At 39.7% G+C, this 27,133-nt stretch overlaps 1 protein-coding gene across 5 annotated transcripts; it reads right to left on the reverse strand.

Annotated features, from left to right (window-relative positions):
* Positions 1–746: 746 nt before the first annotated feature.
* Positions 747–27,003, reverse strand: bdnf (brain-derived neurotrophic factor). 5 transcript variants are annotated; one of them, XM_052560410.1, is made up of 2 exons: positions 26,867–27,003; positions 747–1,802 (listed from the first exon to the last, which is right to left on the reverse strand). In XM_052560410.1, exons 1-2 carry the CDS (start codon positions 26,912–26,914, stop codon positions 969–971), a joined length of 882 nt encoding a protein of 293 aa, XP_052416370.1. In that variant the 5' UTR covers positions 26,915–27,003; the 3' UTR covers positions 747–968. The 5 variants fall into 5 exon arrangements, with proteins under 5 accessions (XP_052416370.1, XP_052416373.1, XP_052416371.1 ...); XM_052560413.1 differs by lacking the exon at positions 26,867–27,003 and adding an exon at positions 17,697–17,853; XM_052560411.1 differs by lacking the exon at positions 26,867–27,003 and adding an exon at positions 17,025–17,128.
* Positions 27,004–27,133: the final 130 nt, after the last annotated feature.

Here is a 27,133-nt window from a genome sequence, read left to right on the forward strand (position 1 = left end):
AGAAATTCTTCAAACTAACTTTTGATCCTCTCGATTATACTAATCTTTATGTATGGTGAGAAAATAGGAGGTACATTAGTGAATCTCTATCCCTTTTGAAATCATTTGAATGTAGAATCCAATGTATGTTCGCTGTGAGAGAAGAAGTTCTCTCCAAAGCTTGTGCCATATTTAGACCTGCAAAGGGAGAGCTCAAACTTTATTGACATTGGTTTTGTTTTTCAGTTGCCTATAGTAATTTTATTTCTTCAAATATTTCAATTTAATATTGCAAACAACTTCACAACATACAAAATGAATTATATTAATCCAGAACACATGTCAATGAATAAATTTTATATATTTTTTATATATATATTTTTTTTTCATCTTGTGGGGATAAAAAAATAAACAGCAAAGCTTTGACAACAGCACCTTGACATAGTATGTATTTCCAACATTACCTTGAGAAGTTGAGGATAGTAAACAGACAGAGTACTGAGAGGAGGAAATCCTGTTACGGTTGAGAATGTAAACGGAATGTTTGGTCGGAAATCGTTTCCTTGTTTTCCCAAAGTGGACAGTTTCTCAATTCACAATTGAAGCAGCATGCAAGTTTTTTTTTCTTTCTGTTTTTTTTTTTTCTTTTTTTTTTCTTGAATGTAATTCTTCCCCACCTCCTCCTCTCCTCATCTCTCAAAATCTTGGCAACGTAAAAAACACAATGTCTCGAGGAATGTGATATAGTAATTTGAACTGGGCGCGAATGACTGATCAGATCTTTTTTTAATTGTTTACAAGATCATGAATATGTTCAATAAATAGACTGTAGTATCACTTTTACTGTATAAACTTCATCTTTTTTACATGCAGTCCATAAAATTTTCATCTGACGGAATAATTTACCCTGTTATGTATTTACACAAATAGATATTTTTATTTTATGTCTCTTTTTTAGAACTCTCAATAAAATCTATACATTGTGTACACTATCTGCCCCTCTTAATGGTCAATGTGCATACACACGAAGTGTCTATCCGTATAAACCGCCAGCCGATCTTCCTTTTGCTATCCATGGTAAGGGCTCGCACGTAAGACTGGGTTGTCCGGCATTGCGAGTTATAGTGCCGCTTGTCTATTCCTCGGCAGCCCTCCTTTGTGTACCCTAAGGGGTTGCATTTGGTCTCGTAAAAGTATTGCTTCAGCTGACCGTTAGTCACGGGGACCTTCTCCAGGACGGTGACCGTCTGGCCCGACATGTCTATGGCTGTCTTTTTGTCCAGAGCCGTCACCCACTGGCTAATACTGTCACAAACGCTGAGCTCCCCTCGCCGCGCGGGGTCTGAGTGCCGCCGCACGCGCATCGACATGTTGGCGGCGTCTAGGTAGTTTTTGTATTCCTCCAAGAGAAAGAGTAACGGCGGCTCCAAAGGCACTTGGTTGCTGATCATCACCCGCGAGGCGTACATGTCAACATCCTTCGAGTCAGCCATGGCTGCGGGACCGCCCCCTCCTTGGCCCTGGTCGGCCCCGGGCCCCAGTTGCTGCGTAGCCTCTCCTTCCACCTCAAGCAACTCCTCAATCACCTGCTCGAAAGTGTCCGTGAGCGAGGGCAGCCCGCCCCCACTCTGTGGAGTCCCGTGGCCTCGGCTGCCTGAGGTGATGGCAGCGGCGGCGGCGGCAGCGGCGCCCAGGTAGCCCTCAGCCCGGTGGCCCCCCTGCACGCCCGGGATCTCTCTCATGGGCGCAGCTCTCATGCAACTGAAGTATGAAATAACCATAGTAACGAACAGGATGGTCATCACTCTTCTAACCTGTTGGAACTGGAGACAGCAAAAGGGGAAAGACGAGAGGAATGGGGGGAGGGAGGAAGAGAAAACACAACGTAAAGCAACCATTTTCTTTCACGATACTGCAATAAACATTATGTTAAACACCCTTGTTAACAGCCATGTGTTATCATGCCCAATGAAGCTTTGCAAATCGTTTTCATAATGCGCTACAAAGTACGACACAAACAAAATGTGCCAACTTGTTATTTCTTTGTTTCATTTTCAGTTACCGGCCCGCAGGAGCGCAACTAACTCTCTGTGCTTTCTCCATCCCTGGACACACACCTGCATGTTTGTGCCCCCTTCCCCCACCAAAAAATATAGCGGGCTAAATTCAGAGACCCTGGAGTATCATTAAGAGGACACGAGAGAACTGCACCCACTCTCCTCCGTCTCTCTCTTCCCCTTCCCTTCCTCCTTCTCCCTTGCCTCCTCTGTTCCCTTAGAGGTGTGTGAACTGCTTGTGTGAGCATCAGACAGAACAAATATAGGTGACAAGTGAAAAAACGAAAGAACAGCTTCTATCATCAAGGTTTTTCATGAGCAATTCAATATTGAATTCACTCTATTTTACATTTTGACATTTACTGCAATAATACATAATTTTTACTACTAAAATCATAAAATGTTTCTTTTTTAATAAAATGTTTTTATGATGTTACAGATGTACTTTATATACTTCCCAAATGTATAACAACATCTAAACTCTGGAATCAGCTGAGCAGGGTTCCTTTGGAGGAACAAATCCTCACAGCAAGACAGCAAGAAAAATAAGGAAAGACACGGTAAAAATGCAGGGAATGAACTGAAATAGAGTGATTAAAGAAAGATACCCAGAGAATGTAGAGATGCAGAAAGACCCCAGTCATTAATTCGCTCATTCATACCTGCACTTAAACTGCCATGTTCTTATCAATGACATTTTACCAGACTAAGAAAACAACGCGACTAAATGAAAATTCCAGGAAACCGTGAACCAGTTTGAATCCTCCTCTCTCCCTTCCTCTCTGCAGCTCTCTCTTACCTCTCTGAAGTCCCTCTATGAGTCACTGCGATTCATTGCATCCAACGGCATCCCAGTGCATACGAACAGACACTGGAACATGCATACCCAACAACAAAAAATACCCATTACTCTCACTTTTCTAGGGAGCGGGAGAAGAGGAGAGGTAGGGGTGGGGAAAGGGGGGCTGAGGGGGGAGTACATTTAAAAATATCCAGCACCGCAGCAAGGCTTTGCAAGTTCTCTGTGTGCTGTCCTCTCGATGCCCCATGCAGCCTCAGGAAGAGGCAGAGGGAGGATCTGCTCCCAGAGCAGAAGGCAGTACGGGCCGGTAGGAGAGAAGAAAGGACACGCCCTGTCTAAAAGGCATTTGTTTCATTCTTAATTGGTGTCTAGGGCCACGGCTGCGATTTGCCAGCGCAGCGATGACTGCCATGGAGATGTGCCTTCTATAAATAGGCCGGCTGGGAGTCCCACAGTCTCGATTCAGAATATCACAGCCCTCTACTTAATGAGCTCAAAGTCCCCTCGCTCAGTGACGTCGTAGTCCACGAGGGGTGTGTGTGTGAGAGAGCGTGAGCACCAACGTACGCGTATGTGTGTTTGGCTAGGGAGATGAGGTGGGAGCATCTTTAATCTCTCCTCTCAAATGGTCCAAAACAAGCATGGAAAAACTCAGAGCTGAGGATACAGCTGTGGAGGACAGATCAATCTTAATCAAATCAGGCAGCGTGCAAAATGTGTGTACAAGCTGCTTCTGCGGGCATGAAAAGATACTTCAGTCTGTCAGCTTTCCCCGTAATGGAAAAAGCTTCTTACATTGTCAGCAATTACCTCTGCTGAATATAGCGAGGAATTTAAAGTGCCTGCCTGAGGATTATTCAATGATTCTCTCTTATTTCATTCCTCCAGATGTGTCGCGCCTGTGAGGACGGAGGAATAAATGTCAGCGTTCCTGCTCTCAAGACAACCTTAATGCAGGTTTACGCACACACAGTGCAGCACAGCCCAGTGCAGCACAGCCCAGTAACGCCCCAGTTTCAGGATGATCCCAATTAGCAAACATCTGTCGTCTCCTAATGAGAGAAGTATTTATATATGTTGCAGAGGTTTCTGAATGAAATACCAGCATCAGTCATGCTGACACCCAAATCCCTTCTGCTGCCCTACCTGACAGCAGATGGAGTACAAATGCCATCTCTCATCCAAATCCTACCGGTAATACATAACCTTAAATATATTACAGACCTACATGGCTTTGAGGTGTCATGTAAAAGGGCGAAGGTCAGGTATTGTTGACTACTGAACTTTAGCACACAAGCGCTGACTAAATTGTATATTTCTCTCCTAATTAGACTAGAGCAACGGTGTGTAGGGTTGTGTGGCAGCGGGTGGAGGCTGAGAGCACAACATCCCTGATGACGTCTCTCTCTGGTCTCAAAGGGGGATGAGAGGAAAAGGGCGGTGGGGCCAGAAGGAGTGGTGCTAGGGGGCAGTGCCACTCATCAGCTCACAATTGCTTTCCATTTTCCTCTGGGGTCCCTTTTCACCAGGAACAACAAACAATTTTATTTCTAACTCTGCTATTTCCTGTTTCCATCAAGAGAATCAATATGGATTATGCTCTCAATCAACTTCCTGTTAAACGGTAATCTAGACGATGAATCACTTTATTGCTCTGGGACTGAGTTGGCAATAACTGAGACCTTCTGTCTCATTCAAAGCAGCGAGGGAAGACAAGATTACCTTGACAGACATGTTTGTTCTGCTTTTAATATGCGTGTGTTTGAGCTGTGCATGATAATGCGGTATCAATATCCTGTCATCGTACAGTATGATGTGCAAACATGAGTTATGTTTGTGTACACAGAAAGAACAGGTGTTTTAGATGGGTCACAGAACCTGAGTGGCAATGCGGTTGTAGGCGCCACAAAAAAAAAAAATCCAGTCACGGGTTCAGGTGTGTTTAAATGTTCAAAATAAAAAAACTTTGGTTAATGGTTAATGCCGAAATAATCGGTTCAACTGTTAGGGAAATAAAGCTTTTTGTGTTCCATTTGTTAGGCCTTTGAAGCCAGATTCATTATGAAGTATTGAATATAAAACAAACCAGGTTTGCATCAATCAAACCTCTCACATGACAAACCATCAAGCCTTCAGTGATCTTTCAAGCTCTCTATCTACAAAGTAAGGTACAGAACGCTTGATGACATACTTCATCCACACAGCTGTATTTGATCCATGTGGTCGGGGCTTGGTAGGAGCATGTTCAAACGCCTTTCACTGTAAAACATGATTGTACTTTAATTGGGCATGAGTGGCAGCTCTATGGTTTTGGCAAAAAGACCACATGCACCTGCTCAATTGTTTAGAAAGGGGCAGGTAGGACTGGCTAAATTGGTCTGCATGATCATGATTCCAGCACAATTGTGTTTGCTTAAATCTCCATGTCATGGGAGATTAAGAAACAAAACCACTCATGACAGATGTATAAGACATTTCCAACTTAAAAGAATTGTGGTTAAAGACACTTTTCAGACACTAGTCTTGGCACTCTAAGGAAAACATTAAAAAGGTATTCACTCATAAAGGACAAAGATATTTAACAATGCATGATTAAATATTTGAAAAGAACCAAAAAAAAAAAAAAAGTTGGTGAAAATGCTTGTAGCCTGAGAAAAGATTTTAGATTGCTTTGGTGTACTTGTCTCAATGACAAGAACACTGCAGCGTGCATCACCTAAGCTCACACAGGTGTCTCAGCTGGTAATTATTATTCTGACTTTAAGAGCACATTCAAATGTGGAATCCATAATAGTGACAATCTGGCATTAGTGGTAACACAGCAAGAGACAACTGCAAAATAACACTCTCTATAGTCTATGGTGAAATCTATGTTTCCAAATGCAAGGTTTTTCAAGAGGTTGGGTCGGTGCTTGTTTATGAAGTTCAAAACCTCCATCTTGTCTAACTCCAACTTTATACATAATTTTAAAGATGTGATGTACAAAAGCAACAAGAGTGATGAACACCCAGAAATGCGTGATTTAGCTCTAGTTAATGCAAAAATATACATAATATCTGACGAAACTAGACATTTTGAGAAATTCTGCAAATTACATCAATCTGTATTAGTATATTGCTGAAGAAAAAATACTACATATAAAACACTTCTAAAAGAGACACATAAACTGTTTAGATTAAGACATCCTTCGGTTCACATCAACGTGACGAGGATTAATTGATGGGGCTGTTAGGCCTTATGTAAAAGTAATTTATATGTGTTTATATATGGGTTTCATTTGGGTTTTATAAAAAAAACCTATAATAAAAGTTCGCTTCTAAATTAATCGGATCGCGTATTTTAGCCTGTTGTCAAATAACGAACGGGAACAGATGTCGGAGGTAACCATGACAACAGAATGATCAGTATCGGGCGGTTACTTCATTACAGGTAATAATCACATTATATATTAATAAACGCTTTTATAAGTTCTTAGATAAATTTTACTTTTGGCAAACTAGTAGATTCATGAGAAAAAAAATATTTCAGATTACCCCCCTCCCCCCAAAAAAGGATCCTTACAACAATCATAAACAGAGCAGTTTAAATATCCTTTAAAAATAATTCCTACGAAACTGACGACTCCACTGTAAGTCACTGTAAAAGAGGCTCACTCGTTCGCGATAGCATATGTCTCTATTGCTGAAAGGCAGAAGACAAAGACAAATTAAACATTAGCGCTGTAATAATTTATGTATAAGTTTCGTATTTTCTCGTAACAGGAGAAAGGGCAACGCATTGGCGAACTGGATCCGCGAGGAAAATATCATCTAAGATTTGGCACTCTAAGTTACATGTTAGTAGAGATTGAGTTCTTTTCCAGGAACTTTCTGAAGAATTTGAAACATCCTGCGGGTACATTATATCAAACAACGTATAATGCCGCGATGGTGCGGGAATATGCCATTACAGCTAGTTAGTAACCTATGAACTCAAAGTTACATTAGATTTTCTAAACTAGAAAAGTGGTGTCTGAGACACACGAGACAAAGCGGCATCCACAGTCCATCCTTAACTAGTTTACATGCTTTACAACATTTTGGCACTAGATGGCGCGTTCGTCTAGCCTACATTAAGCGCATTTGAAGTGAAGGCGAGCAGAAAAGAATGGACCATTAGAAACATCTCTTTCTCTTTCTGACACATAAACAAACCTACGCGTATACAGAGAGAACGCAGATTAATACGAATGAATAGGCTTGTTTTCTTTAGTGCATCGTAGTCATACTTTTCCTCCTAAACAAATTTCTTTATATATATGTAGTATAATAGACTATAATATACAATATAATAGTAATCTCGACTTGGTCACTATTAACAGCTTTGTAAACAACAGTATGCGTTACAACAAAGTAAAAATAAAGAGAAAATGAACTAGTAGTATAATTTAGTTTAAGCCATTTGTCCACTTTGCATCCCAAAGCAGCTCAGAACTATAATTTATTTGTTAGTTTCTAATTTGAAAACTTTATCTTCGCTTTGGGACTTTATCTGTTCCAGGGGAAGGCTAGACTCTACACGGTAAACCTAAACGATGAGCTCAAGTTTCTTGTTCTCCGAATCTCATTGAATTCACAAAACGCATTTATTCCCTGAACGTTCGCGCGCATAGTTTTAGCTTAAACTGTATAAACAATCTATCCTTATGGGTAAATATACTGTTATATGTCGTTTGGTAATACTTACTTTTACGCCATCGACGAGTAAAAATTACTTATCAATAAAATATCCACGTCCTTTGTGCCCGAGTGCAGCAAATATCATCAAACTAACGTTTAAACCACTTAACACATAAAAGTGGCAATGATAAACAGCTCACAGCTCTGGATGATAAACCAAAGCAACTTTTGGTCCTGCTGACCCCTAGCAGAAATTCAATCAACGTAATAACGCCGTAGCGTTATCTTATTAATGAACGCAAGGATAGCGTTTCATGTTGCCGCTGGATGATCCAACATCTGATTCTTAACTCGCCTTCTCATTTCAAGGCGCAGTCAATACAAAACCACTGTAATCAATCTATTACGCTCAAAAACCTACCTTTACTGTCCAGTCGTAAAGGAGACCATTCAGCAGGACAGTGTCATCTGGGATGTTTTGGATAAGCCCTCCGCGTAACTATTTTGCTCTATTCGCCTGCTCCTCGCCAAGCAGCAGCTGCAGGTTGTCTCTTCAGCTTTTGAGCAAATAGATTAAATTATTGATGGTGGAAATTGCTTGGCTGAGGTAATGGACTCCCATGACTGAGCGGATCCTTTGGAGTTGGGTTGAAGCAGTTGGATGGCATAGTGAGCGCTCGCGGTGTAGTGCGCATTGAGAGAGCTCTCCAGCTTGAAATGAAGGCTTCATTCCTCGCGACAACAGTAACTACTGCGTGACGTTCTAACATGTGACTCCAGCGCGAGCGCGACCGAGCGCCAACCGAACCGAGTGAGACGCTTGTTCCTAAAGAATAACCGGAAAGTATGATATGGCGTTTACCCAGAGCAAAAGAGAAACATATGAGAGAACCCTTAATAATTCCTGGATGTGATGAGTCCGAGTGTGCTTTTAAATAGGCTATTCCTCGCATCTTTTCTGTGAAGTGCTCCTTCAACTGATTACCATTGAGTCAGTGTGGGCTTCGTGTTTAACAGTGAAGGTATATATAAAACATGATCCCAGTTTACCAAAGTGAAACACTTAAGCTAATACGAACTCTGTTTTGTTTCATTTTTGTTGACTATGAGGAGTATTTAGACATCAAGCTTCAAGCTCCTTTTGTAGGTACAACCGGTAAAATAATAATTTATTGTTTTAAGTTATTACATTCGCAGTTCTCCATTCGAAAGATAATTTATGGTTTTAAGTTATTGCATTTGCCATCTAAATCTCCATAGTTCATTCAACTTTAAATTCATTGGCTTTGCTGCCACCAAATGCGGCAACAGCTTCCTAATGGACAGCCGTTAGGTTAATATGAAACACCTTTCTGTGACAAGACTATAGATCATCTGCTGAAATTGATATTTGCAATTGTGACTCCACAAAGGTAGCTTGAAAAGTAAAGAGCTCACTCCTTACCCCCTCCACATCAAGGACCTATTATTCCCTGGCCCTCTCTGTATGTGATATTTTAAACTATTGTCAGCTCGAGACCCTCTGTCTGCCAAAGGAGCTTATGTGCCAGATGTTGGTTCGCTGCTTTTAAAACTATTCATTGTTCTTCCAGTGTCAGTAATATTCCTCCAATAATGGGAGCGGTTTGTTTGATATTTGTAAAGTAAATGGTCAGAGATGTTCAAACTAATAGGGCGGATATATAATTTTGCTATTCGACTCTAGCTTTACTATTTATTCTATGCAGTATTTCACATGACCTTCCAGGAGGAGTTTAGGAGAACTACTTCTTGTTCTTTCACCCCATGCTATACACCACATCATTAGCCCCATACTTTCACCAGGACTCTAAAGCTCCAATTGCTTTTGGATCTCGTCCAGTGCAAGATTTATATTGATGAGTTTGATGTATAGTGATGATGATTATTCTCTGCATAAGGTAATGAGGTGGAGCGGTTTCAAACCTAGCTGTTCCCAGCATGGGAGTGGATGCTAACACCTGCCTCCTCACACACACACACACGCACACACACACTATCTCTCTCTCTGTTTATTTCATTCCATCTCCATCTTTCTGTTTCTTTCTCTCCTTCTCATCTCATCTCATCTTTTTGTACTACTTAACTTGCATAATTTTATGAATACACTTTTACCTTCACTTGTTTTGACATACTCATGCTTACAGCCCCTTCCTCTCTCCTATAGGGACAAGCCAAGTTGCATATGACTCATCCCATAGGTTCACAGGAGGAGAGGGCAAACCCTGGATGACAAAGAGTTGCATCAGCAATTACTGAGCGACATGACTCCAAGAGAGGTAAAATGCACACACACACACACACTCATGTACACTCTCACACTGCGCATTAAGGCTGTTCCAGCTAGGTAATCCATAAATAAATCACTCTGCTTCTCATTAGGAGCACAAAAACAACATGGATCTCATTCAGATCTGCACATACAGCACAAAGTTGACACCAGAACCACAGACAGAACTAAGATGACCACAAAGTGGACATATGGACTAATGAGAATACAGCATGAGATGAACTGTGGGAAGACCTTGGCTTTCATTTGCTGCAACTTTGTGGAAACTTTAGGCTCCACAAAATGAAAACAAAACATACAGTGAGGACTTTAGAGCTGAAACATTTGCTGGAACTTGACCATTAGGATCGACGTGTTCAAGGTGATGAATGTTGAGAGAGTCGGAGCGGCGTCAGAAGCGATGGCCGTGTCTCTATCCAATAGGTCGGGTCGCTAATGACGTCACCTCAGCTTTCTCAAATACGTGCCATCTGTTGTCCTGTGTTCTGTCTTGACCCATCATAGCATATTCCATCCTGGAGCTGACAGAACAGGTCTTCCACACAATGACAAAATAGGATTTTGAAGTTGCATCTTTCTGAACATGTTGGAGGAGATCTGTGTCCTGTACAAACTTGAAATGGAATAATACTTTCCACTATTCCAGGTCAAGATAAACTTTTAGTGTCAAAACTAGCTGTAGAAACAGAGGTGATGGCTTCTTCAGAAAAAAAAAGAGCTTTGGGCCACTACTAGAAAATGAGAAAACTAGACCAGTTCATAGTGTGACAGGCCAATAAGGTTAGTTTACAACATTTATCAAACACATCACAGTACTGTCACAGAGCACAGGGAAGTGAAGCCATTTCTAACCATCAGTGCTGCAATGAAAAACACAAAGAAACTGAAAAATGGGTGTCAGTATGGCAGTAGATTGCACACTGAAATACACTCTTAAAAACAAAGGTTCTTTATTGGCATCTATGATTCCATGAAGAACCTTTTAACATCCATCGAACCTTTCCATTTCACAAAAGGTTTTTATTTTAATTGTGGAAGAATGTTCTTCACACCAAGAAAAATGGTTCTTTTAAATGAAAGGTTCTTAGAAGACCCCATACTTTGCTGCAAACCCCGGCTTTATTTTTAAGAGTGTATCTGAGTCTTCACAAACATTTCACACACAAGCCAGCTGTAAACAAAAATATGAACGACGAAAAATACATCATGCAAAGTATACTTTAAAAATCTCATTTGATGATTTAATGTTGTTTAGTCTGGAATTTTGAGTATACGTTTGAGTATGTACACTCGCCAAAGTGTCCCATCTTTCCATTTTGTCATTGCATTGAAATGAGTGAGTCACTTAGTGGAACTTAAGTTTGCCCATTCCTGGGTGTCTGTCTCTGTTTTTTCGGCTTGCTGTCTTTAGGGAAGGGAGTCTGGGTAGTGCTTGGTGTGACTCACATCACCGTCTGATCTGAGACCCACTCTGTACACTGAAGAATTGCGCAGTGCTCATCTCTCCAATAGCAAGATGCAACAGGTCCCTGTTATCAATAAAGGGCTGACAGTGGTCAACAGCGGCCAGTCGTGTAAGATAAAGATCACAGAGTCTTGACTTATAGCAGCTACATTATAGAACTACACACTTAGATATCCACTTTAGCACATAGACACCATGAGCTATACAATCCACGCAACTGTAATCTATCCCTTGCAGCATACACCAGCTACACTGGTAATGTATCCGTGGGGTATAAGCCCTCTGCTGCACTTTATCCCTTTGTACACACATCCTCTGGTAATCTAGCCTTTTGCTTGCCCAACAAACCCTTATGTGTCAAGGGTGAGTATATTTACATAATTAGCTAGACAGTTTTTGTCATGCACTGTTGTAGCCTGTCTTTTGTGGTGACTATGAACAGTTTGTATATTAATTTCAAATATGCACATATTAATATACTGTAAACTTATAAAAACGAATACATGTTAAAAGTAACGCTATAAACAAATAGTACACTTCAGATTTGAAATAGCACTAAAACTAATCTGACTGATGACTGTAAGCTCGAAATTGCATTGATGTACTTATTCATCGTTACAAACGAAGATGAGAAATTAAGAACTCAAGTGTCCACGAAGAATGAAACACAGTGTTCTACAAAGCAGCTGGAAAGAAACTGACCTCTAAGAAATGTTAAACATCCCAATGTGGAAAAAAAAGTTTGCTTTGTTCAACAACATTCGGTTAGAGCCCTCAGAAATAACGTTAAGCATATAGTCACCCTCAAACACAAACACAGACCGGATGACATTCTTAACCAACATCCACAGAGGCAAATTGCAAACATGTTAGAGAAGTCCTGCATATACATACCCAAGCACTGACGTTGGCGAATAGTTAGAGGATTCCTTGGTGGAGCCTTAGTTGCCAGGCACCAGCACTAATGCTGCTCTGTAGCTATTCACATACAGAGAGGCAAGTGCCACACCATTTTATATCAAGTGAGTTAAGCACACAGGTGGGTGGCAAACAAGTAGCAAAGCTCATCATACAGAACCCCATCAAACTCTTCAAATTAGGATGCAGAGATATATGGTGGAGGTCAGTAATATATATCTCATACACACGCACAGACACACAAACACCCAAACATTGTTTGGGTGTTTTCATTGAATGTTTTACGCAAACATTCAATGAAAACACAATGGGGTTACAGCACCCTAAATAGCATAGTTCTTTTTAAAAAAGCTTATAGAGAAAAAAAAGCATACATATCGAGAGTCGTTTACAAGCAGGTTGTGGAGAAATTACACCATAAAGCAGAAATATCACACGACCTCTTGCAGAACGAGCGCTTTGTGCTAGAGCGCCGCAAGTCACGCTCCTGCTTGAGCGCGCGCCTAATTCCTCAAACCTCTTGTGGTTTTCTTGCGCGGAATATCCCGCGATCGGAGATAACGGACTTAACGTCTTTAGACTTGTCCAAATAGTATTAAACACTAAAAGCGTCGGAAGTATCCTCCATATAATTTTGGCACCAGGAAATTAGCCTTTTTTATAGTGTGATTAATCTCAATATGATGATTGTTTTATATATATATACATATATATATATATATATATATATATATATATATATATATATATATATATATATATATATATATATATATATATATAGTTTTTACTATTGTTGATCGCCAAATTGTGAGACTATTGCTGTGCGCAAAATATAATATTTCAAAGGGGTAAATAAAAAAGAAACGGACATTTTCATTTTTCGCCATTGTGACGAACACAGGCTTTTATTTCCCAAAGGAACCCTGCATATTCAGTAGGCCTATAATAAATTCCTCCCGTGAGTGAGGCAGGGCGCAATAAGTCGGTACATCTCTATAAAAGTTAATTAACAAAGCCGCTCTCCGTAAACAAAACAATTTTCAGATTTAGTTCATAAATTAATATCCCATTATCTTCCGCAGCGGTCAGTCAAACGAAGATGAAGGAAACGCGGATTAAACTGTAAAAATATAATGGCACAATAGCATTATGAGATGTCTGAATTGAAACCTACCAAGCTCAGATTTGTTATTGACGCCCACCCTTAACTCTGCAGCGATCGGAGAGAGGAGGGGAGGGGGGCGGAGAGGGAGATTCTCAGCTAGATAACACAACCCCATTTATGGACTGATCCGATGACGTACATTGCAGAAAGTTCTATAAAAAACCTTCCGTACATACAAAGTGTGTCGTGCCATCCCCCAGCACCCCCCACCCTCCCCGCATCCGCCTCCAGCCCCTCCCCCCGCATGCCCACACCCACACCACCAACCCACATCTCTATTCCTCTCTGTCTTATGAACTAAAATTATATTATATATACACGTTTATGTTTAGAAAAAAAAATGCATTCAATAAATGAAAACATGACTCCGAGCCGTAAGGGGTGTAATAAAATCACACAATTAATCTTTAATAACAACAACATTTCACTCTAAACAAGGCTAAAAATATTTTTATATTTCATAAATTGATGCACACGTATTTTGGCATTCACCACTGGATTACTTGTAATCAAAAATAAGCATTATTTCGTTGAAAAGCACAGTGCTGAAATTATGCATGAAATATTTGCTCATAAAAACTGCGGTCGTGACCGTTTTGTTGCATGTCTACAATAACGTGCATAATATTTGCCAGAAAATGACAAGAGCATTACGAAGATGACAATGACAAAACGGCAATAATAAAATATAGTTACAGCTGAAACCAGCTGCTATTACTGTCGGACTTGTCCAAAAACATATGCTGCTGTCCTACTTGATTTATGTCACTTTAAAGTCAGACTTTCGATACATTGTTTTTGTGGCAAGATATATTTTCTGGAAAACATGTTTCGTACGATTATAATAAAGAAAAAAATGTTAATAGAGAAATTACCGATTTAGCAGTGCTGAAAGGAGCTAATGCTGCCGGACAAAGAGAATCAGACATAAGGATCATTTAAAAGAAGCCTAATGACACACTGAATGTCTTCCGCCTGATAGACTCTTGATTAACGCAGTGCTGAGGCGCCCGTGGGCTTTCGTGTCTGTCTGTCATTCAATCGCTTCACCCTTTAATCAGATTCTTGGATACAAAGAAAAAAAGGCGACCGTAGCTAATATCCTCCGCTCATCCCTCTCAGCAACCGAGACGAATTCCTAAACTTAGTCGGCATAAAAGTCAGAAAATCATCAGCGAAAGGCTCCTTTTAAACGCTGACTGTCCTAATTTCGCCTCTGTCTTGGCTTTTCTTCAGCTTTCTCCACAATACGCGTGACACCCTCTCAGCCATTTCCTTATCAGGCAATCTTATCGGTGGCTCCATCTAACCCAGTCTGAACAAAATCTGACCACGCCTATCCAAATTCTTATTCACTTTAACTGGAAAAATATAGCCTATATATGAACCCACAAACACACACACACACACAATGTTTTGACCATCGGGCTATTTTTGGCGAGGCAATTCAAAATACTTTAGCATGATATGTTATCTGTGGCGAAAGCTTTTAGCTCTAAGTGGTTCCCAACTGTTCGGCGTGTGCACAGACAGACCTGTGCGCTGGGGAGCGAGATGAGCGGGTGATGCTGGAGGAGAGGAGTGGAAATCTCGGGATGAATGAAACCGAGAAGCGGTCCGTAGTAAAACACTAGGAATATGTCCACGATGACGAAGTGCGGAGATGCTACAGACGTGATTACATTGATAGGGCTGGTTGCACCACTTTAGAATCGATTCAACGAATAAATTATCCCTCCATGCTAACGAAAACAACATTAAGCTGCTAAGAAAGGATGACGAGAATGACAGGTACAGAGATAGATAGATAGATAGATAGATAGATAGATAGATAGATAGATAGATAGATAGATAGATAGATAGATAGATAGATAGATAGATAGATAGATAGATAGATAGATAGATCCGGATCTTGTCGTTTTCAGCAAGACAATAAGTAGGAGGTAGCTCGTGCTGAGTCGTATATTTTATTAAAGACAAGCCCCATTATTCAGCAAGCAAAGAAAAGCGTGTGCTAGACAATTGCGCATTTAAGACAACAAGAATTCCGCAAGCATTTGATTGTGATGAGGACGGAAAGTCAGCAGTATGTACTTGCATGCACTATTTACTTACATTTTTTTGTTTTGCGCTAAAAGTACAAGCACATGTGTAACAGCTAAATATGAACGTTTCTATAGGGGTGAACTGTAAGATATAGAAATGAATACATTATTTCTTTTCAGTGAATTCGTGACAGAGCTGTGGTAGTTAATTGAAACAACTTTGTCGCCGTTTGGTTTTTTGCTCTAGTCATAGTGTAAAGCCATAAGAGTAGAAGAAAAATGTACAAGGATAACGGAAGTTTAACATTTCTCTCATGACTCATTGCCTTCTCTCTACCATCTCTACCCAAAGCTCTTCCTCACAGCGCAACATTTTCTCTATCCGTAACCACTAATCAAAGTTAAAATGCGTAAAAAGGTTCCATTTCTCTATGTAGATGTAAAACATCTGCCCAAGAAGGGTTGCTAGTGAAGTGGAGAATAAAACAAAAAGGTCTTACCTTTTAAAGAGCTGACAACCACTATCAGTGGTTAGATCTCCAAGACCAACACTTGCATTTCCCAAAGTTAACGCTGTGCACCAAGTGGAGCTGGCAAAGTACGCGTACACTACAGCAGCTCTACCATTTCAACTTTCACATGCTCTAAGTGGCGACAGAACTCCAAGCGCAAAGTAAGCAGCCCCACTATCGACTGGTTCTTTTCCTCGCGTTTGTTTCTTTGTTTTGTTTTTTCACCGGTCTCCCTCCGAAAGCGAAAAAAAGAAGGAAAAAGTGAAACAATTCCCTAGCTTTGTCAAAAGAACTGCAAAACAAAAAAGCGATGTCCACTCACTCCGTGTTAGTCCGCAGCGTTCAACGACTCCAGTGCCTCTGTCCAAAGTGCTGAAATCATAGCACAGCTAAGGTTACTTAGAGGCAAAAATCTATACTTTCGTTAAGTGCCACTTGATATTGCTTTACTCTATTGCTTCCCCACGCCTTGTCACGTGAATATATCATTGGCAAGCCCGTCCTGTTAATTTTTGATCACATGTTGGCCGGTCGCTTTCTTAACAAAAGAATCACTTATCTGAAAAGTCGCTCATAACCCTCTAAAGTGGAGTCCCCCCAAATGGCTTGAAACCCATGTCCCCAAATCACACAGTAATAGCGCCTTGGTGTTCTGCTTTTGTCCTGCGGGGCAGATGGAAATATCTACACATGTTGCTTTTTCACTTACAGAGAGAGCACTTGTAAAAATGATATTCAGTATAAAAGCTTAAAAGCCCAACAGGCATCAAAGCGCAGATTGGCACATAGCGTAACAAAGGCAAAACCCAATTAGAATGTATATTCTCTACGGTTGTTTATGTGCCTGCGTTAGGTTTGCTCAGATTTGTTTTTTTTTATTCTATGCCTACGAAATCACAGAAAACAGCAGCATTACAAAGTTTTACATTCATGTTAGCAAACCTGAACCCTCGTGTAAGTAGCCTTCAGCGTTAGGATCCATAAGCACGAGAGCACTCTTATATGTCGTTCATCAAAATCTGTTCTTTTGATACCAACCATACAGTGTAAACACAAGCCATGCCTTTTGGAGTAATTATTCCTTTAAGTGTAGTATTTCCGTTCTACTTACCATGTTCCCCTATGCTGTCCTGGAGATAGAAGTGTCTTAATATCCACACACTCCAACAGATGCTGGTAGGTAATGTGTCTTGTTTGAAGTCATCATATGAGAACTTCTGCCGTGCTCAGAAGATCGCCCACCACTTGGGTGACTTATGAATCTAATAACCCTTTGCAATATCCGCGTGCTTAAACTCTCTAACACCTTGGTGACTGTGCTGACAGGACAAATAGCAACCAGTCGCGATTTACCCCAAAAACCCTATACAGATTTACGCAGTGCCCTCTCTCAGAGAAAAGCAGTTAGTGGTCTTACGTGACTGAAAGACGCGAAGGCGGTCAAGTTTAGGTAGCAACTACAACCCCGAGACGCTGAGTGAAAATGAATGACCATAAGAAAGTTGCGCATCCAAGACAGCAAGCAATGTGCACTTTTTTTTTTCGTGTGTCTGTGCGTGCATTGCGCGTGATATGTCAACATTACGCGAAGCCGGTACAGTTCAAGACATTTTTCAATCTGTCTGTGTTCCCAGCTGAGGGATCAGTCAGGTAAGATCACATTTCACAATATAATTTTCTGCCAAGTAGGACCAAGTTCTCGGGAGACTTGTTGCTGCTGCTACAAAGCTGTGCTATTCAAAACCAAAGAGAGGAAAAACATGGTTTTAAGTACCATACTTACATCTGTGCAATACAGATTTGAGCTTCGTTATGTGTGTACTATAGGAAAAGAAAAAAGCCGAATCCTCGTCAGTCTTGAGGCACTCTGTCAACTTAAAGAAATGACAACGTTATTTCACCCCGTGTGCCTTTATCTTCATATAAAGAATGAAATGGAAGTCACGAAATCCAAGTACGACCGTTGTCTGTTATCAGTAAAATTCCATCAGAGCGCGAACACTCAGACATCTAATTGTTATGCAGTGACGAGGCGCTATGCTTGGATGTGTCCTACAAATGTGCTGGAAAGTAACATGAGTAATAGGTGGTATTTACCCGCATATGAGCCAAGATTCGTTCGAACCGGAGAGTTGTAAAAGACATGAAACCCTATTGTATTTATAACTCAGAGCAACAGTAAACAGTAGGCTTTTAGACAACAAGGACACGCATAGTAAACGAGCTGGGAGGAAAGAAAGGGAGAACAAGTTCAAAAACTCAGTGGACAGAGAGCCCTTTCTCACATAAACTTATTTTCTGGTTAGCACTGACAGACAACAATTGTTGTTTTGATTCAACAAGTTCTTTCATTCATGCATCCATCCATCCACATGAGGGTGATTTACTTATTAGTCAGTAGTGGGACATGATAGCATACACCTGACAATCGATTCCCTCATATCATCTGGAAATGAATGCAAACCGGCAGCCTGTGTGTGTGTTTGTCTGTTGTCATCTTGGGTTTGCTTCACTTCAAGAAAAAGTTGATTACACACAACTGCATCTCTCACCCCTGCCGGTCTGCTTAAGATATAATGGAACCGGAGACAGCTTTTCTTCAGATCTGTATTTTTCAGGAGTTTTAAAATGCACTTTTTATGTATTTTCCATGTGTTTATAGATTGAAGAAGCTATGATGAAACAGATAACTGCTTCTTTGCTAAATCAGAAACAAAACCCTTACAATACAGTACTTTTTTTGGTCACATTACATAGCTTATTCAAAATATGATACATTTTTCTTCCAAAGGTTTATTTATTTACTTTCTCTCTTTTAAAGATCTGTCTTTGACTGCCTCACATTCATCCCTGCGTGACTCGTTTTGCTTTTGCAGGTATTGGTGCACTGCAGACTAACACGTATAGTTCTCCATGATCAGATGAGGATCAACAATGCACTGTCAGGACACATTAATGAGTATGGATGCTACAGAAGAAAATTTTCAAAGAACGAATGGCTCAAGGTTTAAAACACTGTCGCAGGTGAGTATAGTTTGTATAGTTGGTGGTATTTAAAACATAGACTTTCGAGATGAATGGAGGCCTATGTTGTTAAGGGACGAGGCTCTTGAAGTGGTTAAACATAATAAAATGCAGCCTCATTGTATAAAAATGTGGAGGGGTCGGGGCCAGTATTGAGGACACCACACTGATGCTCTTCTGAATGTCTAAACGCAGCATCCAGAACCTCCCTCAGATAACCCGTCATCGCTTCCTCTCCTTTCTCAAAACTGCATCACTTCATCACTCTAGTCTTCCTTTCCTCTCCTCCGTTCTTTCCACGCTCCCACAGTTTTCACAGGCTCCCTGGATGACTCACATGCGGCCCTCTGCACCACCTCTGCCCTCCTCCGTAACTCCTAAAGAGAGATACCCAGAACCTCAAACTACAGGTCAGTCAGACCACCAGCATCTTCTCCTACCTAAGACTACACCCACCGTTCCAGCTCTCATCCGACGCCTTTCATTTTAGCTTAGTGCTTTATTTAAGTACCTGAACCATTGTTATTTATTCTCATATTGTATATACACACAATCTTATATTAACATACACACATACACAATCTTAGGTCCTATTGGGATTAGGTTTTATTGACCCCCCCCCCCCCCAATTATAACAGTGAATTATCTTTAGTTAGACATTTAAGCTGACAAAAGCCAGAACACAAGAGTGGCTAGAATGCTAAGATGCATTAGCATTATAAAATATTCAAAAAATATTAGCGTGGCATGTGAGATCTCGGCTATGTTCTTTATGGCTCATTTAAAGGAATCCCCTGAAGTGAGATATGCTGTACATCCTTGTCGAAACCACATAACTCAGATTTAACAAGAAAATAAAACTTTTTTTAAAAGAGGCTTTTGGAGAAAAAAGGTCTATCCTATAACTCTATATGGTCACATTATGTAAAATACTTCCTCTTGCTAGTTTTATTTGAATGCAATGTTGTCTTTATGCAGGTCACCTGAGCTCGCTTGTTTGTCATGCCTAATTACATTTGGGCTTCGCTCAGTCTCCAAAATCATTATGAAAACTGAAGTGTATGGCAGCAGAAAGAATTGCACCGTCAGCATTTTTGAGCCCCCTCCTTCACTCCATTTACCGTCCAATATTAAGAGTGGATGGGTCCGCGGGTAATGCCATATCATTTCTCTGTTTCAATTTGTGTTCCATAAATATCAGTAATGGGGCTTGCACGTCACAACTTACACAGTACCTGGCAGTGAAAATAACCCTCAGCAGTGGGTGTGGGCACGTGTCGGTGGAAGGATGCGTCCATTCTTCTGTAGGACTGAGGGGACATCTATAGTTTCTTCACTTCATTTTTCTCTCATCCTCACTCTCCCACAGTTCCTTTCTGGTGCCATGCTGTACTGTTTCAGTTATGAATTCAACTTGGACACAGACAACCATTAGAATGCATAACATTCATATTCAGTGTTCATAAATATACACACTGTTCACATAAACGGGAAAATGACAGATTAACCAAGATGTGTTTATATTCAGACTAGTGGGGGTATGTTGAATACGTAGGTAGAATGACACACACACACACACACACACACACACATACATATATACACACACACACACACACACACACACACACACACATATATACACTTTTTTAACTTGCCGGCCCACCCTACTTTTTTTTTTTCAAATCACTTATAGTACTGATTATTTTTCACCATCTCACTTTTTTTTTTTTTTTTTACAATACTATAGTATTTTATATGTATATGTAATATGTATAGTATACAATTTTATTATTTTGCATTTGTTTTTATTTTTGGGATTTTCTGTTTTTATTTAATTTTAAAGTTTAAGTAATTTTACTGTGTTGTAATTTTTATACGTTTTTTAAATGTCTATATAGTTTTATTCATTTTTATTTCAGTATTAGTTTTAGCTATTTTAATATCAAGTTAAAACTAAATAAAAATGAATGTTGCCTTGGCAACTAGCTGAAATAAACTAAGTATATTTTTATATTTTATTTCATTTCATTTTTTATGGCTTTAGTTTAAGTTGACTATAATAACCGTGGTGTGCAACAAAACTACACACACTGATCTTTTCCGAAGTTTTCAGCAGAAGTGGAATGCCTGTGAGTCACAAAGCACTATATCCCCAGTGAATCCCACTATGTTTTAAATACATTGCTTATAAAATTGTGAAAGGACTGGGCCTAATATTCGGTTACCTAGTGATGTTAGATCTTGTATTGGATGTTCACTCTGGTATTCTAAACTGGAAAATCTGATTTTTAATTAGTCAAGGATCTAGTGGTTTGTGATCAAGAAGTGCCAATGACTGATTCACATGGGGAGGTGGATCTTTATATTATAATGAGTCATCATACAGTGTTAAAACTTATGATGTCAAGCTTATGATGACTACAAGACTGAGTAGAATGTTTGAGGAGTGACTGTGATTGACTTTTTCTCATCAGTCAACGGGCTTTTTTTAGATAAAGTTTGTCATTATGCTTAGTGAACTTTTGAAATGTATGCCTTAGGATTGGGGTTTAATTGGGTCTATTCTATCTATTCTATTCTGTTATTTTCTATTCTATTCTATAAAAGTCTATCAGAAGAAAGTGTCCATACTTTAAGCTGAATTGAACAGCAGCGTACAATCAAATCAGCAAAGTTCTACTTTTATTTCTCTGTCATCAGTCAGCCTTTTTTAAACAAAGTTTGTCAGTAAGACGAAAAGTCAAGAACGTGATCATACCTGTTGAACACACCTAAAAAGCAATCACCAATCAAATCAGCATTTAACTATTTACTCTCTAGCGGGCAACAGTTTCCAGCTAGTAGCACACCAGCACAAATTTCAACATATCCTAACCATCCATACATCGGTGGAAAGCTTATTTATTCAGATTTTCAGATGTCAATTTTTAAAAGATTTTGACCCTAATCACTGGTTTTGTGGTCCATGGTCACATATGTGGAGCTTGTAGCAGAAATCCCATTTACAATTTGAGCAGTGAACTTGTGATACATGGTAGGGTGTAGAGCACTTTACCTTTACAATGTGCTTCCTAAATAGATACACTCACTCTGTGGCCATTATAACAGCCTTTTAAGTTGCTGACAACCTCAGATCTAGCATTCATATATATCATATTCATATTCATATAGTATCACAGATGCACATAAAGACAATCTTACCATTAATGTAAGGGCATATCAATTAGACACACTGAGAGAGATGTCTGAACGCATATGCAAATATGCACATACACAAGCACACAAGTACAAACACATTTATTTGCGTACCGTACATGATAACAGTTAGTGTAGGCTACTAGGTTATGGAAGTCGGCGCCTGTATTAATATCATAATAAAAAGTTATTTACTTGCACAACATTATGCCATTTATTTATTAAAGGGGATGCCAAACAAGCAAGAATACTCACAATGTCAATTTTATAAATTGTTATAATTAAATAAAAATACATTCATTTCACACACTTGCATATCATAATGCAAAATGTTGCTTTATAAAATCAATAGATTTTCATTTCACCTTTGTTTACATACACTTGTGATTTCAGCAGCCTTGGTTTTATAACAGTGTTGATAACTTTTTTAATTATCTTTTTATTTTATAACATTTTTAAATTAAAGTGTGGTTGTAGAGATATGTATAAATTATATAAGTATTTGATTCAGTAGTTTAAGGCTAACTATTTTATGACTATAAGCTATGTTCCCGCACCCATAGGTCCTGAGGAGCAGTTTATTTGACTAGTCTTATTTGCATGCTTTTCAATAGCTGAGGTTTGTAAGGGCCTACAACAGTGAGGTTTTGTCTATTTGCATCGTGGAGTACATGAACATCTAATTTTGAGCTGTTCGTACAGCAATATGCAACAATGTTTATAGTTCTACCGGTAAAACCCTTTGCTAAATGGACAAATATAGGACAAACAAAACATTAGACAATTAATTTGTTGACATCATTAGGTACCAAGACATCAAAGAATGCTGTTCTTTTTATAAGGGTTTAGACATGAAAGCTGCGAGTCTCAAGAGCATATGCGCTTGCACTGTTTATGTTTTTATTCATCTGGTGAGTCAGTGGCCTTTTTCGCTGGCCATTTTAGTTAGCATTTGGTCTCTCGTGGTACTATTGGCAGTTGTAAAAAGTTTCTTTATAGAGTTAATTTTTTTCTAATTAAGACATGATAGTGTGAAAGAGACAAATACAATTAATGACTACTCATTTGCTGTACAGATAACCTCACCTATAAAGAAATAACGATCTGGCATTCTTTGAAGGAAAAGGAAAAACCTGATTACTTTGATGCTCCTTCAAACCTGTATGATTTTTCTTCTGTAAAACCAAAAATAAGATTTTGAATAATATACTGGTTACTTTTTCTGTGCAAAAACAAAGAAAGATGGGAACTTTCATTCATACAACAATACGACATCAGCCACAAATCTCTGATTCGTTACTTTGAGTCAAATTGTTCAGTAAATCACTTGATTCATATCACAAAATCGATCTGGGGTGCATTTCCCAAAAGCATTGTTAGTCAATTATGGTCGTAAATTCTGCTGAAATCTACTGGGAACAATGGAATTTGTGATCTTTTCATAATTTTTATATTTTATGTGCCTTTGCATGCTCCAAGCCCCATTCATCTTCATCGTACAGAAAAGCATATCCAGTAAATTATAATTCATATTTGTTTTCTATGGAAGACAGAAAGATGTGCAGGTTTGAAACAACACGAAAGTGAGAAAATAATGTAAAAACGTTAATTTGTGTGAACTGTCCCTTTAAGACTAAATCAAGGACACACACTTACTTGTCACACATTAACCACTAAACTATTGTTTTTGTTGAAGTGGAGTCACAACAACACATCATTTGCAATGTATTATAATGCAAATTTTCTGACAGTTTTGTTGCATCATCATTTGCAACTTACCATTTGGAGTGGATATCTTGCTAATGGCATATTAGCTCATTAACTAGGTTATTTCAGCTTCGCCTTAAGGAACAGGTGCAAACTGAATGTTGTCATTGGGCCTGCAATTCAGTTTTGACACCAAGCTAACATGTGCGTGCTTGGCGTGAAGCCACTTGTTTCTGTTACACTGTATAGCAATTTCCAACATGTCCCTCACGTTTGGCATGTATACAATCAAACACGCAGACACAAATACCACCCTCCCCATAATGCTATAATAATAGACAGCTCGCTCAATGCAAGTAAAGCCATTAAAGAGAATAAAGGCGGTAGTTGCTGAAAGGCTGGGAATTGTTAAAGACAATACTAAAAGAGTGGGATTTCTTCCCTGTTGATCTGTTAGGGATATCCTACTCCAAATGCTTCTCTCTATACATCAAAGGGATGGCGCAAATAAAAGCATGCTTGTTGACGGTGAACAAACTGGTTCCTTTGTGCCGCCTCCCAGCCAAACTCAAGCAACACAAAGCAGTTGGATGTAATAAACTGCAAAAAGAAGCCGGCACTATTTAGATGACATGCTCTGCTCTGGTGCTTGGCTGCGTACCTTTGTCTGCCTCTAGCTGGGACTGACATATAATATTACTTCATCGAAATCCTCTTAGACTCCAGGGTCCGATTACAGCCCCCCCCTGTACCTCTCTCCAGTTCTTTTCTTCCTTTAAACTAAGCAAAGTTGATATCTGTCTGATAAAACCGAGACTGTTAACACTTTAGCTATAAGCCTGGGGCTGTATAGTAGGGAGTGGTCTGACAGATTGATGATGTTTTCAAATACAATGAACATAATTTATGTCAGTCATCTGAAATGGAGTAGAATTATGTGCGTTTAACCCATGTATATAAAGTATGCTGTGGCATGATGAATGAAAAGATAAGGCATTCATCAGTTTGGATGTAGAGAAGTTGTTTTGCACTAAAGTCGTGGAACGATACTGACTTCACAAATCCTCAGAAGCATTTTAAGGTCAAAACAACTAAATTAATAAAGCAAAACCTCACACTTTATTCAAAATGCTCTGTAAAATCAAGCTTGACTTGTTAATGTTAATCTCAATTACTAATACATTGTAATACATTTTAAGATAAAAACTTGACATTAATTAATGGACTGTGAACTAACTTGAATATTAACAAAGGTTAATAATAAATACTGTAAAAATATATTATTCATTGTTAACTCATGTTAGTTAATGCATTAACTAATGTTAACAAATGAAACCTTTTTGTAAATATATGAATTAGTATTACATTATTTGTGTTCCACTAGAGAACATCTATCACACAGGTTTTGGATTGACATGAAGGTGATTAAACAATGACAGAATATATAGTATTTAAATGAAGAAGCACTAAAAATAATTAATTTTTTCGATGAATATACAACATGAACGTACCATCACACTATCGGAGGCTTCATGTCTAATCAGCTAGAAGAGCTGTGCAAGTCTCTCATTAGCTCTACATCTTGCTCCCAGTGGGTAAAAGGCAGTCTTTCAATGAAAATGTTCAAAGAAAGGACTTGATTCGTGAGGGCATTGAGGGGAAGAACTGCGGGGCTCGGGGCTCTGGGGGGTAACGGTGCTCTCTGGCCACATACACCTCGCAAGGATACCTGGGCGCATGCACGATTTCGCCGTGTTTGTGAGGAGAGAATAAAACAGCCTTAAAGTGATGTTATGACTCATCCCCAGGGTCATTTGCTTTCGCTGCAAATGAGAGTGGGTGTCTCACTAACTTGCAGATATAAACTGGATATTGTTTTCATTATTCTACAGCTATATTTGGTAAAGGAGGAGAGAGCAAGTGAAAGAAAAGCAGCAGAGAGTGACAAAAGAAAACCTATAAGAAAGTTTGCATCAAGACGCTCCCTCTCACGGCCCTCCTTCCCTCCTCGTCAGATAATGTTTATCGTCAAACCTTCACAAATGTCAGCTGGTCGTGACAGGATAGACATTTGCCCTTGGATTCTGACGCCAGGGGTTACCTAATCAACACCGGTCCTTTGTGACTCAGTCACTTGGATTTCAGGAAAAAAAAGGGCTGAAGACGAATGACCCCTATAGGTGAGAACAGCACAACAAAGCATCAAATCCCCAGAGAGGACGTCTACGCTAATAATCAAATCCAGTGTCCACATTACGTGCCATTTTTCATTTCACTGTCAAACTTCAGAACATTTCCACCCTCAGGATAAGGCTGTAGTCATGGTTTGATGTGGACGCCATGGCAACACAATAGGCGGCCTTTAGGTGTCCTCACAATAAGAGCGAGGTCGTCAGGGACTGACTCATCAACGCCAATGCTCCATGCATTCACCCGATTTATTGACCGACCGAAGGGTGAAGTAGGGGATGAAGTTCGACAACAGTGTTATTTGGAGGGAAATTGAGTACATGGGAGTGTGGCAGGAAGAAATGATATAAATAAGCATAGAAGATGTTTCATCACTTCACATTTCTACCATTCTTCTCCAAAGCATCTGAAACAACCTTAGAAGCACCCACACCGCATGTAACCATAACTACACACGCCGCCTTTGCCCTTCAGATGATCCATACTCTGAATACAATCACCTGCTGTCATGCGATGGGATATTGTGGTGTTCCTGTAGTTTGGTTTGAATATATTTGAATGGAAGCTGCATTGTTTTCACTCGGCGCCTGGCCTCTCGCTGCCCTCTGACGTAATGACACACCTTTTGTTTGCAAGGTTTGGACTCAAACGATGCGCCGGGCATTCAGAACAAGAACATTCTGGTTATTCTCCATCTGTAACTACCGCTCACCTAACTGCATCAGGTTGGACCATCTTATCTGGCTGACTTTTCTTCATCTGTTTGCTGGTGTTTCTCTGGGAACACCAAAGGAAGTAATATTGCATCAGAATGCTAATTCCCATTAGGCTTACCTTAATGCTGTGGTGCGCTGTTAGGTAGTGTCGGACCGGTGGTCCCATTTGACTAGGTCTGATTTCGGAACACGCGCCAGATCCGCGGATTCTCTCCCTGCTCCAGGAATTTTGATATTCGTCTGAGTGGCGGAGCTTGCAGGGAGCATTAGGGAAGCGGGTCGATCTCCCACGTACCCTGCTTTACATTTCAAATCTTAGCTTATCCAAGGATTTCCATACCATCTATTTGAATATTTTCCACTCAGAAAGCTGGGAATTAGTGTG

The sequence above is a fragment of the Carassius gibelio genome, chromosome B7 (assembly GCF_023724105.1).
Source record: "Carassius gibelio isolate Cgi1373 ecotype wild population from Czech Republic chromosome B7, carGib1.2-hapl.c, whole genome shotgun sequence".
Lineage (NCBI taxonomy): Eukaryota > Metazoa > Chordata > Actinopteri > Cypriniformes > Cyprinidae > Carassius > Carassius gibelio.